This window comes from Euleptes europaea, chromosome 17, assembly GCF_029931775.1.
Source record: "Euleptes europaea isolate rEulEur1 chromosome 17, rEulEur1.hap1, whole genome shotgun sequence".
Taxonomy (NCBI): domain Eukaryota; kingdom Metazoa; phylum Chordata; class Lepidosauria; order Squamata; family Sphaerodactylidae; genus Euleptes; species Euleptes europaea.
The window spans coordinates 26,047,196-26,064,490 of record NC_079328.1 but is presented as its reverse complement, the minus strand read 5'-3'; the positions used below and the strand labels follow the sequence as shown (position 1 = coordinate 26,064,490).

The 17,295-nt window shown below is 49.1% G+C and overlaps 1 protein-coding gene across 1 annotated transcript in view; it reads right to left on the bottom strand.

Annotated features, from left to right (window-relative positions):
• BCAR1 (BCAR1 scaffold protein, Cas family member) overlaps nt 1-17,295 on the bottom strand; it is a 49,951-nt gene that overhangs the window by 12,839 nt on the left and 19,817 nt on the right. Inside the window, exon 2 of the mRNA XM_056862538.1 lies at nt 3,386-4,033. Within this exon, the coding sequence (XP_056718516.1) occupies nt 3,386-4,033 (648 nt within the window). The remainder of the gene's footprint in view (nt 1-3,385; nt 4,034-17,295) is intronic.

Here is a 17,295-nt window from a genome sequence, read left to right as displayed (position 1 = left end):
AAATGAAGCCAGCCGGGTGACCTTGGGCTAGTCACAGCTTTGAGAGCTCTCTCAGCCCCACCTACCTAGAACAGAATCATAGAGCTGCAAGGGTCATCTAGTCCAACCCCCTGCACAATGCAGGAAATTCACAACTACCTCCCCCCCCACACCCCCAGTGACCCCTACTCCAAGCCCAGAATATGGCCAAGATGCCCTCCCTCTCATTATCTGCCTAAGGTCATAGAATCAGCATTGCTGACAGATGGCCATCTAGCCTCTGCTTAAAAATCTCCAGGGAAGGAGAGCTTACCACCTCCCGAGGAAGCCTGTTCCACTGAGGAACTGCTCTGTCAGAAAATTCTTCCTAATGTCTAGACAGAAACAGGGTGTCTGTGGTGGGGAGGGGAAGGGAAGGGGATTGTAAGCTGGTTTGATTCCTCCTTAAGGGGTGGAGAAAGTCGGCATATAAAAAACCAACTCTTCTTCTTCTAAATCCTTAGGGCAGAAGGCTACTGTGTGGGCACGTTCTTTCCTGCCTCTTATCTAAACCCATATGGAAGAGGGCCTGGCACAGTGCCCCCCTCGGGATCCAGGTCGGCTAAAGATCGCCCTAGCTGGGGAACTGTTGACATGGGCTACGGAGGAGGCCTCTAGCCCTAACTGAGGCCATTTCCTTTCCCAGGGAAACAACAGGAAAACGGTTCACCACACCCGACTGCGACACCCTGCACATGGTAAAATCATGCAGGCGCAAAACCCTACCGCCACTGAGCGCTTTCAAACCTGGATGCCCAACAGTGAATCCTGATGCAGAGGGTAGGGTTGCCTTGGATTATGCCACCAAGGAACGCTGTGGAAGGGGCAACCGCCATCGGCACCTCTGAGCTCATTTTTATTTTATTAGATTTTTATGTAATCATTTTTTATCTAATCATGAAGCTGCCTTATACTGAGAGTCAAAGTTTGTAGTGGTTAAGAGTGGTGGACTGGTGAACTGGGTTGGTTTCCCCACTCCTCCACACGAAGCCAGCTGGGTGACCTTGCGCTAGTCACAGTTCTCTTCGACCTCTCACAGCCTCACCTACCTCACAAGGTGTCTGTTGTGGGGAGAGAAGAAGAAGAGTTGGTTTTTAAATGCCGGCTTTCTCTACCACTTAAGGGAGACTCAAACCGGCTTACAATTGCCTTCCCTTCCCCTCCCCACAACAGACACCCTGTGAGGTAGGTGGGGCTGAGAGAGCTGTGACTTGTCCAAGGTCACCCAGCTGGCTTTGTTCACCAGATAAGCCTCCGCCGCTCATGTGGAGGAGTGGGGAATCAAACCTGGTTCTCTGGATCAGAGTCCACCGCTCCAAACCACCGCTCTGAACCACTACACCACGCTGGAAGGGAAGGTGATTGCAAGCCAGTTTGAGATTCCTTAAAGGTAGAGAAAATCGGGGTATAAAAACCAACTCTTCTTCTTCTTGTCTGCGGAGGGGAGGCAGCATTGGGGGCTCCTGGCTTCAACTAGCAATCTGCGCCCCCAAAGGCAGGGACCCAGCCTATGGCCAATGCACAAACCACAAGAGTACACAGTTTGGGTCTAGGGTCTTTACCCTGTGTAACAGACACGTTAATAAGCTTCTCCTCAATTCCTTTGTGTGGGGAGCCTGATTCAGACTGGGACTGCAGTGCATGTGGAAAAAAAGACTTCAGTCCCTGCCTCGCCTGTGACATTTTCTCAAACTGAAATGATCGGAGGGGGGCGTTATTTGGCCCACTGCTCCCCTGGGACTACTTCTGGTCTGGTCACCCAGCTGGCTTCATGTGGAGGAGTGGGGGAAACAAATTCAGTTCACCAGATTAGCTTCCACCACTCATGTGGAAGAGCGGGGAATCAAACCCGGTTCTCCAGATCAGTCCACTGCTCCAAACCACTGCTATCAACCTCGAAGTGATGGTATTGCTTTACTCTGCTCTGGTTAGACCTCACCTAGAGTATTGGGTTCAGTGGAGTAATGTGTTACTCCTCTGAAGATCTCCTCTGAAGATGCCGGCCACAGCTGCTGGCGAAACGTCAGGAAAGAAAATACCAAGACCACGGTTACACAGCCCGGATAACCTACGAGAACCAATGAACTCTGACCGTGAAAGCCTTCGACAATATTGGGTTCAGTTTTGGGCACCACAATTTAAGAAAGATGTAGACAAGCAGGAACGTGTCGAGAGGAGGGCAACAAAGATGGTGAGGGGTCTGGAGACCAAGTCCTATGAGGAAAGGTTGAAGGAGCTGGGGATGTTTAGCCTGAAGAGGAGAAGACTGAAAGGGGATATGATAACCATGTTCAAGTATTTGAGGGGCTGTCATATAGAGGATGGTGCTGAGTTGTTTTCTGTTGCCCAAGAAGATTGGACCAGAACCAACGGGTTGAAATTAAATCAAAAGCGTTTCCGTCTAGACATTAGGAAGAATTTTCTAACAGATAGAGCAGTTCCTCAGTGGAACAGGCTTCCTCGGGAGGTGGTAAGCTCTCCTTCCATGGAGGTTTTTAAGAAGAGGTTAGATGGCCATCTGTCAGCAATGTTTATTCTGTGACCTTAGGCAGATGATGAGAGGGAGGGCATCTTGGCCATCTTCTGGTCACTAGGGGTGTGTGGGGGGGGAAGTAGTTGTGAATTTCCTGCATTGTGCAGGGGGTTGGACTTGATGACCCTGGTGGTCCCTTCCAACTCTGTGATTCTATGCTACACTGCCCTGGCTCTCACGCTGGGTAACTGTTTACTTCCTCCTCTTCCACTCTCTCCTGTTCATTGCAAAATTACCACCATCGCAGCACGAGGGGTGCCGGCATTTCAAACGGCCCTTGCCCATGAAACCAACCTCAACAGCACAAAATCAGCCAGTGTCTCTTGTCCGGGCTTTGCCGCCTGCTAGCATCTTTACAACCAGCTTCAGTTAAAGCCAGACACGATGTGTTCCTTTCTTTCTGGCTAGCTGGCAACCCTAGATGCTAAAGTGACCAAACCGAGGCTACCGTACTTTGGTCACATCATGAGAAGACAAGAGCCACTGGAAAAGACAACAATGCTAGGAAAAGCGGAAGGCAGCAGGAAAAGAAGACAACCCAACATGAGATGGATTGACTCAACCAAGGAAGCCACGGCCCTCAGTTTGCAAGACCTGAGCAAAGCTGTCCATGATAGGACGTCTTGGAGGTCATTCATTCATAGGGTCATCAGAAGTTGGAAGGGATTTGATGGCACTTAACCCACACACAGCTGGAAACCACAGTCCTCTCTCTACCACCATATCTCCAGTTTAAACAACTCCTTGTCTGGGCAGGGACTATGTCACCCCCACAACACAACGCCAGAGCTCCCAGTTAAGTGAAGAAGGACCAGTAGTGTTTGGCAAGATTACCTTTCCTTGGGGCTTGGGTGCATCCCAGACCCGGCCATCCAGAGAAGGGGGCACTTGGTAGACATCCTGCCCCAGCCCAGCGGGAGCTGGGGGGACTTGGTAAATGTCCTGGGGTGGGCTGGCGGGTCCAGCCGGCATTTGGTACACTTCCTGGCCTTGAGGGGGGGTCGGCTTCGGGTAAGCGGGCGTCTGTTTCCCTGGAGGGGTCTGGAACTGGCCGGCGGGCACAGGGCCCTGGTGTAGGCCCCCCTGGGTCTTGTTTGGCGCTGGCACTAGATAGACATTGTCCTCTTGGGGCAGGTAGGAGGAGTGCATAGACGTGTACTGAGATGCAGGAGATAGGGGTAGATACCCCCCTTGATGTGGGTAGGCCAGAGGGGTCTGCCCCGCCGGCGGTGGCTGCTGCTGTTGCGAAGGTTGAGGCGTGCCCTGGACGGTCCCGGGAAGCTGCTTCTTGTCATACATGCCCACCAGGATCTTGAGGCGGTTGCCAGGCACGATGCCTTGCCGTCCATGGAGCGAACAGAGCCACCACCCTTCCAGGCCCTGCGTGTTGCGCTCCAGCACAGTCATGATGTCTCCCTTACGGAACGAGAGCTCGTCTGGGGACTCGGCCACATTGTCGTAGAGGGCCTTGGCCAACACGTTCTGCAAGAGAGCCAAGACAGAGTGAGAGAGAGTTAAAAGGGCAGGGCGGCGGAAGGAGAGACGGACAGCGGTGGCATTCAGACAGTGAGCAGAAAGGCCTGCTTCCCAAGGGACTTAAACGCTGTGGGGAATGTTTAGGAAGGGGGGTGTCGGCAAATGAACCAAAGGCAGTCTTGAACATAGCTGGGGAAAAATCTAGTGCTGCAAACTCCATGGGTAAGTTACACACACACACACTCGACCTAACCCGCCTCACAGGACTGTTGTGAGGATAAAATAGAAACGAGGAGAAAGATGTACGCTGCTTTGGGTTCCCGATGGAAAAGAAGGGCATCAATAGGGTTGCCAGGTGCCTCCTTGCCTCCGGTGGGAGGTTTTTGGGGCGGAGCCTGAGGAGGGAGGGGTTTGGGGAGGGACTTCAACGCCATAGAGTCCAATTGCCAAAGCGGCCCTTTTCTCCAGGCGAACTGATCTCTATCGGCTGGAGATCAGTTGCAATAGCAAGATACCTCCAGCTAGTTCATGGAGTACATTGGCAACCCTCACCATCAATTAAGTAAATAAATAAAATGAGACCCACGAAGGAATCCACAATGACCTTCGAAGAAGAGTTGGTTTTTATATGCCGAATTTCTCTACCACTTAAGGAAGAATCAACCCGGCTTACAATCACCTTCCCTTCCCCTCCCCACAACAGACACCCTGTGAGGTGACTAGCCCAAGGTCACCCAGCAGGCTTCATGTACAGGAGTGGGGAAACCAACCTGCTTCACCAGATTAGCGTCCGCCACTCATGGGGAAGAGCGGGGAATCGAACCCGGTTCTCCCGATCCGACTCCACCGCTCCAAACCACCGCTCTTAACCACTACGCCACGCTGGCTCTCTGAAGAAGACTACATTTGACAGGGGCTATGGGGGGGGGGGATACACGTTTTTATGCCACACGTCCTTCAAACACTCAGGGCAGTTCCCCCTTTCCCATTTCATCTTCAGAGCAACTTGTAAAAGTAGGTTAGGCTGGCAGAGGGTGGCTGGTCCACGGTCGCCCCGTCTAACCACGACGCCGCGCTGGCTCTGCGCACGCTTTCCGTTTCAACTTTACGGCCATATGTTTTCCCCGAAGCTCAAAATACGCTAAGTAAATTGCCATAAATATTGGCGTTCAGTTTTAAATTGTGAAGTATTAAATGCTTAACAGATGGGGGGAGGAAGGGGGATTAATCTTTTCCCAGCCTCTTATTGGAAAGGCTGCCTGCTGCTAAGGAATGGGACCCTCCTTCCAGCACACTCATAGACCCCCCCGCGCCCTTCTCCACCCCCCCCCCAGGAAGTGCCAGAACTGCGAGTCAATCAGAAAATAGTACTAGAATGAGTAATAGGCAATGTTTTATCCATTATGTTCCAACCATTCGTCATGTAACTCCTGGGTTTTCAAACGGTATAATACACTTATATGCAATAAGTAGATAAGTGCAATAGGTAGATAAGCTGATTGATTTTTATATTTTTACAATTACATATTTAGATATATTTTATTTTACATGATTAATATTCATGCTTGTTATATGGTATTGTATTCGACTAAGTTTATTTTTCTATTGAATTTGCTATATTGTTTTTGTGTATCAAACGGTTTTTACCCTTCCCTTCTTTTCCCTTCTGTATCCCCTTAATCATAAAAATAAACCTTTAAAAAAAGACAGAAAGGAAATCCCTTTTGCTCCTCCTCCTTCAGTTGTGGGACAGGCTGAGATTCACAGCACTCTTTTCAGCGCTGGGGTTTTCAGTGGAGTCAGGCGAGGGGCAGAGAGCCCTTGGGGACAAGTACTTGAAGGGCTGTCGTATAGAGGAGGGTGCCGGGTTGTCTTCTGTCGCCCCAGAAGGTCGGACCAGAGCCAACGGGTTGAAATTAAATCAGAAGAGTTTCCGTCTAGACATTAGGAAGAATTTTCTGACAGTTAGAGCGGTTCCTCGGTGGAACAGGCTTCCTCGGGAGGTGGTGAACTCTCCTTCCCTGGAGGTTTTTAAGCAGAGGCTAGATGGCCATCTGTCAGCAATGCGGATTCTATGAATTTAGGCAGATCATGGGAGGGAGGGCATCTTGGCCATCTTCTGGGCACGAAGAAGAGGTCATGGGGGTGTGGGGGGGAGGCAGTTGTCAATTGCCTGCATTGTGCAGGGGGTTGGACTAGATGACCCTGGTGATCCCTTCCAACTCTATGATTCTGTGACATTTTTCTCACTGTGCAGCAGATGCTAAGGTGTACCAGTTTGTTTTACCCAGCAGGAATTTAGAACGTACCTGTTTGCCAAGCAAAAAAAATATTCAGCTTATTTGCCAGACATACCAAGTTTGCTAGTTCAGAAAATTACAGTGTTTGGAAGTAAGCTGGTACGGCACTCAGGAGAAATATGCAGATTGGTGGCATTTAAATATTCGCAAGGGAGTGTTATTATAGGGAATTAGGTACTAGATTCTACAGCAAGGAACTTCACAACGCTGCCCATCCTTAATCTGGTTTCTAGTTCTACATTCGTTTGGGCTTCCTGTACTGCATTTCCTCCCAGGGGACCAGAGGCACATTTCTGCCAGAATAGAGTGTTCTGTTTGCAACTTTGGGAAGGCCCAAGGCCCCTCAGACTAAAATATCCAAGACCGCCTCCAAAGACAGCTCTCAGATGCCCTCTTGCTCTGAAACGCATGGGGGGATTGTGGGGCCAGCCATTTTCTTGCTGCCTCGCCTACCTCACAGGGTTGTTGTGAGGATACAACGAGAGGATGAAAGAACCACGTATGCACCTGAGCTTCCTTGGAGGAAGGGCAGGCTAAAACTTGTATGAATAAATAAATGCTAAGAACTACCCTGCTGATGGTGGCATCAAAAAGCATGCACTGTCCTGTAGGATAGATGTCTCTAAGCCGCTGTGGTACACGTGAAGCTACCTTATACTGAATCAGACCACCAGTCCATCAAAGTCAGTATTGTCTACTCAGACTGGCAGCGGCTCTCCAGGGTTTCAGGCAGAGACCTTTCACATCACCTACTGCCAAATCCTGTAACTGGAGATGCCAGGGATTGAACCTGGGACCTTCTGCAAGCCAAGCAGACGCTCTTATCACTGAGCCATGACCCCTCCCCAAAGGGGAACATGTTGTTCCTAGCATTCCCAGAACGCTTTTTAGTTCATCCCCCCCCCCGCACAACTATCTTTGTTGCACGTGGAAAGATGGGGCCATAAGGAGACACGGATGCCCCTAAAAAAGAAATACTATCATCCCCCTTCCTTCTTGAATTCTGAGCCAACCACGTTGTTTCCAGTGGACAACAGGATACCTCTCACTGGTGTGCCACACAACACAGATGCAAACCAGAGCTGGAGAATCGCCACGTAGGGGAGCTGGCTCTCAAGAATGTGAAATATTTTCCAGGCCTGACCAAACAGTACCAAAAGAGGCCTTCCGGAGGGGAAGGCTGAATCTGAAAGCGAGAATATCTCAGGCAGCGGGATACACGCCCCATGGGAAAGAGACGGAAGGCAGAGGGAAGCGGGGCCTCGAATGGGTAGAGATCTGCTGGCTGGCCAGAGAGGGACAAGAAAAGGGTCGTGGAGTTAACGCTAAGGGTTGAAGCATCACCAACACCTTTCGGGACTCATTCCCCCCATAGACGACCGGCTTTGTCACAACCCCCCTTCCCACCAATGTTACTGATTCTATGCCACAAGTGAGAATAATTAGGATTTTTTTTTGTGTGTGTGTGTGTGGAAGGGTGTATTCACACACACACGCACACCTACATAATTCACCTGATCTCACAGGGCACACTGTGTTGTGTTGCCAGGAAGGCATGAGCTACACAGTTCAAATTTTGCCTTGTTACACATTCATTCTGTGCCTTTGAAGCTAATTCTCTTAGGCCACCTTCGGCACACGGATAATCGTACCGGCCTACCTTTCAGAGTGGTGGAGAGGCTTCATGTGCTGAAGCGTATAAAGCGCTTTCAACACTTGAAATGTTCGGTGTAAAGGATAAATGGTGGCATTATTGTTATTAAAGCGAAAGGTAGTCCCCTGTGCAAGCACCGGGTCATTCCTGACCCATGGGGCGATGTCACATCCCAACGTTGCCATAAGTCAGCTGTGACTTGACAACACACACACACAAGATCAGTGTTCTTTCTGAATTCCTTGGAGGAAGGGCAAGATTAAATGAGCTTGATTCCTTTTGATGTGTTTTTGTGTGTGTGTGTGTGGGGGGGGAAACCCAGGTGCTGAGTGCCTGCATGCAAATGCAACAGCAGGCAGGTTGTCTATTTCCAGATCTAGGCTTTTTTTTACGGGGTGGTTTGCAAGTGCCTTCCCCAGTCATTTTCCCTTTACCCCCAGCAAGCTGGGTCCTCATTTGACCCACCTCAGAAGGATGGAAGGCTGAGTCAACCTCGAGCCGGCGACCTGAAACCGACTTCCGTCAGGATCGAACTCAGGTCGTGAGCAGAGCTTGGACTGCAGTACTGCAGCTTACCACTCGGCGCCACGGGGCTCTTATTATTGTTCTAACTAGCAGAGGGTAAAAAAGGCTCAAAGTTAAAACTTTATGTAGAAGAAAGCATATTTATTATTATCATTATTTTAAAACACACCCTCAGGCAGCTGACAGGACATCCTCCAGCGCCAAAGGACCAAACTCCACTAACCAAGCGCTGCCAACTGGTGTTATCTTGAAATGCCACACGAAAAGGACTAAGGTGTGCCAGGTACAGAAGTGCCTTGTGGGAAAGGAATGTGAGGCAATGGGATCTCGATATCTCCCAAGAAAATGAGTCATGCCACTTAATCGCAGGCAGAGATCCTCCCTCTACCCTGATTTCCCCAGAGAAGCTCAATTTCCCCCCTTACTAAATGGATTTCCCAACAATAACGGGATTGAATTTGGAAACCAGGTGGAACAGCAAGCAGAGTTTTCTGCATTCCTCCCCACCCTGCTTCCTAACCCCCAACTCCTCCCTGAAGACCCCTCCTTTCAGCGGGAAGGTAGAAATTGTTCCATGCTGGGTCCTGGGATGGGGTTTACGTGCATCTCCTGCTCACCTCCGATCAGCCCCCCCGCAACAGACCATATAGATCTGGAGATAGACAACCTGCCTGCTGTTGCATTTGCATGCAGGCGCTCAGCACCTGGGTTCCCCCCCACACACACACACACACAAAACACATCAAAAGGAATCAAGCTCATTTAATCTTGCCCTTCCTCCAAGGAATTCAGAAAGAACATTGATCTTGTGTGTGTGTTGTCAAGTCACAGCTGACTTATGGCAACCCCATAGGGTTTACAAGTCAAGAGACATTGGTTTGCCATTCCCTGCCTCCGTGTGGTCTGAGAGAGTTCAGAGAGAACTGTGACTGGTCCAAAATCACGCAACAGGCTTCATGTGAAGGAATGGGGAATCGAACCCAGTTCTCCAGATTAGACTCCGCCACTCTAAACCACTACACTGTGGACTCTGATCTGGAGAACCATGTTTGATTCCCCTCGCCTCCACATGAGCGGCGGAGGCTAATCTGGTGAACTGGATTTGTTTCCCCACTCCTACACACAAAGCCGGCTGGGTGACCTTGGGCAAGTCACAGCTCTGTTAGAACTCTCTCAGCCTCGCCTACCTCACAGGGTGTCTGTTGTGGGGAGGGGAAAGGAAGGTGATTGTAAGCCAGTTTGAATCTCCCTTAAGTGGTAGAGAAAGTCAGCATATAACCAACTCTTCTTCTACACCACACTGGCTCTCAGACAGAACATTGTTCTTACCTCCTCTTATCCTACAACAGCCCTGTGAGGTAGGTCAGGTCAGAGCAGAATTGGCAACCCAAGGAAAACTTTGTGGCAGAGGGCGGGATTTGAACCCGAGTCTCCCCAGCCCTACACTAATTGAAGATGCAATACACAGAGTCCGAATATTGCTGGCCAGTTCTATGCAGCAACGGCTCCAGAGATTGGAAGCAGCTAAGATCCGAGTCAGGGGTATTTAACTGCAGATTCTCCCTGACACCTGCAACATGCCAAATACCCCAAACAGACAGCACAATCCTATTCACTTTAGGACCACTGATTTTAATGGTCTCAGACTGGAGTAACTCTGCATAGAATTATGCTGTCAATTATGCTGAATGAGGCCGCTGACTTGCTGAGTCCAGCAGTGTCTGCCTTGAGCAGCAGCAGCTCTCCGAAATCTCTGGCAGAGATCTCTCCTAGCTTTAGAGAGATCCTTTTCATTACAGATGGTGGGAATTGAACCCAGGACATCGGGGGGAGGGGGACATGCAAAGCTGAGCAGTTCTGCCAGCTGCTTTCTGGAACATGGGGGTTACTTGGAATATTGACAGAATTGCACCTCAATCTCATTTCCTACCAAATAGAGACTATTGAGGCCTGTGGTTTTCAAAGGAGTAGGGGGTTATGAAATAGTACAGACACTGACTGGAGCCATAGTGGAAGAAATCTCCGGATGAATGCAATCCAGAGCTGACCCGCAAGACCACCTTTGGATTTAACAGAATTTCATAACCAGTCATCTTTAGAACTTGAATCCAATATTTTTATATAAATGGGGCACGTCGAAAATGTGCGACATAAATCTGCCCCTGAAGCATTACATCTCCAGAATAAATCTATAGGAACATTGTATATTCGTATCAGCTTGTAATGAATCACATACCAGCCTAGCATAATCTTTAAAACATTTTTTCCCTTAAGATCCAATACTATCACTTTTGGGGAAACAACCTCCCATATCCAGCACCATCCACTCTCTGGATTTCCTTGCTGCTGGATCTTTCCCCACCTTTTCATATAATTGTTACTCGCTGGTATTTGATATGACAAGGAACCATACATTTCAGACAATCCTCCCGAGACTACTGACTACTCTTTCAAAACGTCTTTTAGTATACCGGTACCTGACTTCTTCTTTAATGTAGACAAACACGCCTCCCATTCCTCAGTTTTTATTACCATTACTTCTGTTCTGATTACATTTTAATCTGTTTGCATACAGCTGCTACTATTTTAAGGTTAAGATTATAAGGAAGGTGACATTTATAATAGGGAGGGGGATATATATCCGATTGCATTTCACGATTGTGAGCAGCCTTGGACATTTTGCAGGAAAGACAGATTTTTCAATCAATAAACCAAACAGTGTTCTACAAGCAGTCATCCACGCGGCGAAAGAGGTGCCAACGGGTTCACAACTGGCAAGCTCATTCGTGGCATTTGCTGACTCACATCTTCTCCCCCCCCCCCCGCCAGCACTTCTAAAAAAAAAAAAACCCCACACAGAATCCTGCTTCCACTGCTAGGACCATAATTACGAGAGTTAACAGCTTGTCTTGGGTATTTGATGTTGGAAAAAACAGAAGGAAAACAGCCGGCATCTCTCGGTGAAGAAAACAAATGCCCAAAAAGAAAAAAAAATAAAGGATGAAATACTGCCCTCCTGCACCCAAACCTCTCCTTAAAGAAGCTTCACAGGGTTGACGGAGTTAAGGAATGTATGAGTAATTCAGCTTTTGAAAGGAAAAGATACCAAGCCGCATCACGGAGCACACGTTAAGGGCCGGATTCTCAGACAGGAATTATAACAGAAGGTTTGCGACTCATGCAATGAGTCTCTAAACTATCTTGCGAACACAAACATGGCAGGGTACAACTCCGAAAGCCACATGAGTCATTTCTATAAAATCTCTTCTTCAAACAGGAGCCTCATTTCCTGTGAGGTCGGGCTCTCCTAAAAAGGTCTTCCAAACGGAAGGTCGGTCGGTTCCAGCCCGCCCCCATCCCTGATGCTTTTGAGACAGGCGTGTGTCAGTTACTTGAGTAAAAGATGCAAGTTAGGGAAGAATCATAGCTCAGTGGAAGGCAACTGCTTTGCACGAGGAAGCTCCCAGGTTTAATCCCCGGGCATCTCCCCTTAAAAGGATCAGGTAGGAGGTGATGTGATGTGCAAATCCTCTACTTGAGATCCCAGAGAGCTGCTGCCAGTCAGAGTAGTAGACCTTGTTTGACCAATGGACTGATTTACTGGTTCATTAGCTGTTGGGGGCGCGGCTCAGTGGCTGAGCACCTGCTTTGCATGCAGAAGGTCCCTGGTTCAATCCCCAGCAGCTCCAGTTAAAAGGATCACCTAATGGGTAATGGGATATGAAAGGCCTCTTCCCGAGACCCTGGGGAGATGCCACAAGTCAGAATGGACACATGAAGCTGCCTTATACTGAGTCAGATCATTGGTCCATCAAGGTCAGTATTGTCTGCTCTGACTGGTGGTGGCTCTCCAGGGTGTCAGGAAGAGGTCTTTCACATCACCTACTGCCTGGTCCTTTAAGTTGGAGATGCTGCAGGTTGAACCTGGGACCTTCAGCATGTCAAGCAGATGCTTTACCACTGAGCCAAGGCCCTTAAAAGAAGATGCTGCCTTATACTCAGTGAGACCCTCGCTCCATCAAGGTCAGTATCATCCACTCTGCCTAGCTAGCAGTGGCTCTCAGGCAGCGGGTCATCCACATCACCTACTACCTCCTGTTTAAAGGGGAGATGCTGTGGATTGAACCTGGGACCTTCTGTATGCCAAACAGATGCTCTTCCACTGAGCCATGGCCCCTTCCATGCATAATACTGACCTTGGCAGACAGAGTATAAGGCAGTTTCAGGTGGATACATGAGAAACTCAAAAGCACCCAGGTGGAAAAAGGTAGCAGATAGGGGGTCTGTGTCTTTGGCTCAGTGCTGGACAATATTTTAATTCATTCATTCATTCAGTGTTGGGCAAGCCTATGGGAGAATATTCTGTTGGAAACCTCCATTTCCAACTCAACAATTTCTCCTCTTCACCCTACTTGAGAAAAGATCCCCCCACCCTGCACCCTGATCCAGTCTGAACAGAACAGAACCAAGGCCTGGATGAGTTCTTTGCAAACCATTAACCAAGAACTCTGCAAAATTAGCTCCAAGCCAAATAGAGAAAGAGCATGCACAGGAGAATGCAGCAGCATTAATAGCACATCAGGATAGCACTAAGCAGGCCCTGGGGGGGTTCAAATGACTTTCAATTCAATACTGCTCCGAAATACTTACAACAACCTTGGAAGGTGGACAGAGAGAGTGTGTAGTTTGCTTAAGAATGAGAAAAAGAAGAAGAGTTGGCTTTTATACCCCGCTTTTATCTACCTTTAAAGAGTCTCAAAGCAGCTTACAATCGACTTCCCTTCCCCTCCCCACAACAGACACCTTGTGAGGTAGGGGAGGCTGAGAGAATTCAGAGAGAACTGTGACTAGCCCAAGGTCTTCCAGCTGGCTTCATGTGTACGAGTGGGGAAACAAACCCAGTTCTCCAGATTAGAGTCTGCCGCTCTTAACCACTATACCACGCTGACTGTCTATGAACGACTGATCACAAGCCAGAGGAACTCCAGGAAGCTGGCTTACACAGGTGTAAATGTTCAGATAAATGCTTATGAGTTTCACAAGGCACCAGGTCTGTCGAAGGAAAGCAAGCTTCAGCTCCATTGGATTCCTTTCCAGGCAGGGCTGTTGACCTTGTGAGCTGGGTTTGCATCCAGCAGGTTCCCCCAAAACACGTTGGGTTGGATCCTGCCTAAAATTTTCAAAGAAGCTTGACCCCTCAACCTCCTTCCTCCCAGTGCAGGCCCAAACAGCCCCCAAACTGCTGCCAGAACATTAGGTGGGATCCAACCCAATGTTTTTTTCATAGCTGGGTGTAGTTGTTTTTTAAAAATAGTTTGCATTAATTATTTCAATGCTCTTTTAAGACAACAGTCTTTCTACTCTCTCAGCTGCCTCAATAAGCATACAAAATGTTCTAAATAAATGAATTAATCCCTCTGGGGGGGGGGAAATGCATTAATGGGCATGTGTGTAAAATTAGCAGCAAAAAAAAGCAGGTTCTCCCCCCCACCACCACCAGCGTCAGTGACCATGTGCGGCTTCTTCCAACCAAAGGGTGAGACTGACTTGATGTTTTGATGGTCTGACAAACGCGCAAGCCACTGATCCTGTTAAAGCTTGCTCGGGACAGCTGGTTGTACTAGAGAAAAGCCAACCACTTTGCGTTTGGCGTCAATGAAACAGACAGTGCTTCTCACAACACTGCAGCATCAATAGCCCATTGTTATGACACACACAACCCCAGCCAAGAGAATGACAAACCTACACACTGCAACCGACAACACTACATTCAGTCGTCCTTAAAACAGTCTGCACAAGAGTAGCCAAAATCACCCCAGCACAAGAAGAGCTAACAGGTAGCTCTTGTAGCCCAGAGGCTAACAGTCTGAGCTACATGTCAGGAAGCAGGGGAGGAGCTGTGGCTCAGTGCTAGAGCATCTGCTTGGCATGCAGAAGGTCCCAGGTTCAATCCCTGGCATCTCCAGTTAAAGGGACTAGGCAAGTAGGTGATGGGAAAGACCTCTGCCTGAGTCCCTGGAGTTGCTGCCGGTCTGAGTAGACAATACTGACTTTGATGGACCAAGGGTCTGGTTCAGGATGAGGCAGCTTCATGTGTTCCATGGGTCCCCAGACTGACCCTTGTCATTTCCAGAATTGTGGTAGACGTTTATCGGAGCTGACAAGGCTCTCCTCTTAACAACAAAAAAGATTCACCGAGACGGGATCTGGTAAGAAATTTTCATATTCATGATCCAGCTTCGTCATTTGGAACCAAGAGGCTGATTTTAGGCTACCCAACAAAGGTCAGGACGGTGCTGAATAAATGCAATCCCTCAACCTCTTATTAAATTCTAATTGAGCAGCCGCTCGCTTAGAACAAGAACGATAAAGCTGACAACACTTCATTGCGTTGAATGCTTCACCCTTCCTGGAGATTTCCCCCCTGCATATCCTAATCTGTTGTCGATATCCAACCATTCCCCAACAGGCCCTAACCCAAGCAGGCACTGCTCCAGGCCAATCGCCTTCCAGTGAATCCCTTCTGCTTAGGAGTTTGAGAATATATTTCAGGACTCCCAACTTTCTGGAGATCATAACTGGGTATTTGGGTCTTCTCCGCTGTGTCTTAAAGCCCTAAGCACTGATCCTCTGCAAAACAGCATCACGTGGGGCCAATTTGTAGGGAAGAAGAAGCAGACCGGCAGGACAGGTATTTAACCCTTTTCCTCCCCACCACTTTCCCCCTTAACTTCCCTTTCAGCTCCATTTGCCCCAGACAGGACTCCAGAGCCATATTTGCAACCAGAGGGTAACTTCACCCTTCCCTCCCCCAACATTTCATTATTTATACCTCGCTTTTCCGTCCAAAGCAGCTTACAACATCATTCTCCTCTCCTCCATTTTACCCTCACAACCACCCTGTGAGGTAGGCTGGGCTGAGAGAGAATGACTGGCCTAAAGTCACCCAGTGAGCTTCCAGAGCAGTGTGAGGATTTGAACTTGGGTCCGTCCTCCCTGCGATTCCCCTTTCAGCTACTTTCCTTCCAGGCAGAATTCCAGAGCCATATTTATAAGCGGAGGGGAACCTGACACTCTTCCTCATCGTTTTTCCTTTGGCAACTGCCTTATGCAACCACTTTTCTCCCAGGCAGGACTTCAGCTCTGGGTTTGGAATTGAAGCACGGGCTGGAAACCCTGAATGAGTGAAAAACAGCTGGGACAGCATCGCAGGGAGATAGCTATTCGCCTTCCTCCGGCCTCGAACAGCTCTCTGCAAATCCTCCCCTCTCTTTGGGAAAGCAGCAGCAAGCTGGTTCCCAAGAGATAAAACAAAGGCAGATGGCAGCGTTCTCTCCTCTGGGCTGTTACTCGAAGACACCCACTCCTGTTTACGCAGACTGGGAACTGCAAAGGTGTTTCAGCCACGGCCCCTCGCTGAACCACCGTAGGTTACTCAGCGGTTGCAGTTTGTCTCGGTGCAGCTGCGGACTCCACCCACTCCTGTCTCCGAGACTCGAGATAAAACCTGTTGATGTTGACAGGGGCGCTTACGAAAGGCAGAGCCGAATCGCCCAGTCTCTGATTTCCAGCCACTGCCCTCGTAAACAAGCAAGAGGTGGGTGTGAGTCAAGGGGCTTCATCCTGCGAGACATGCCGGTGCTGAGGATCTGCGTGAACGCGAATCAAGTTCAGACATGAGCGTGCGGCCAGCTGAGAAGCAGGGCAGCAACCCACACACTTTTCGCCTTCGCGACATTAAAGCTCTAACTGCCCATTGCAAAGTCCCTATATCATGTCTGGCACGAGAACATTCTATCAGATGTGAGCTGCCAGTTCCCCACCAGGAACTCGATTCCCAGGCAAGCGAGATGCCTGATTGAACAAGGACAGGAGCGTGTGGGATGGAGGATGCCTGTTGAGTCTCTGCTTGATTTACTGCATAAGAACATAAGAAAGGCCATGCTGGATCAGACCAAGGTCCATCATGTCCAGCAGTCTGTTCACACAGTGGCCAACCAGGTGCTTCTAGGAAGCCCACAAACAAGACAGGTGCAGCAGCATTATCCTGCCTGTGTTCCAAAGCACCTAATAGAACAGGCATGCTCCTCTGATCCTGGAGAGAGTAGGTATGCATCATGACTAGCATCCATTTTTACTAGCAGCCATGAATAGCCCTCTCTTCCACGAACATGTCCACTCCCCTCTTAAAGCCGTCCAAGTTGGCAGCCATCACCACATCCTGAGGCAGGAAGTTCCACAGTTTATGTTATTGTGGCCTCTGGATTTTAGGAAGAAGAAACAACAAGCCTTAAATATGTCACAGCAGACTTCATGTTCAGCTTTGTAGTGTACGCAGAATTCCTCTCACATCACTGAGCAATGAAGGGTTTCTCAAGCTTGTGCGAAGCCAAGCATGGTGGTTCAATTTACGCAAGGATGATGGCACATAATCTATGGCAGGGGTAGGGAACGTCAGTCCCGGGGGCCGTATAAGGCCCGCAAAATCATTTGGTCTGGCCCTTCGTGGATCCTGGCAGATCTCTAGCTCAGAAGGATCTAAGACTGGCCAACCAGGTACCTCTAGGAAGCCCACAGGCAAGATGATTGCAGCAGCATTCTCCTGCCTGTGTTCCAAAGCACCTAATATAATAGGCATGCTCCTCTGATCCTGGAGAGAATAGGTATGCATCATGACTAGTATCCATTTTTACTAGTAGCCATGGATAGCCCTCTCCTCCATGAACATGTCCACTCCCCTCTTAAAGCCTTCCAAGTTGGCAACCATCACCACATCCTGGGGCAGGGAG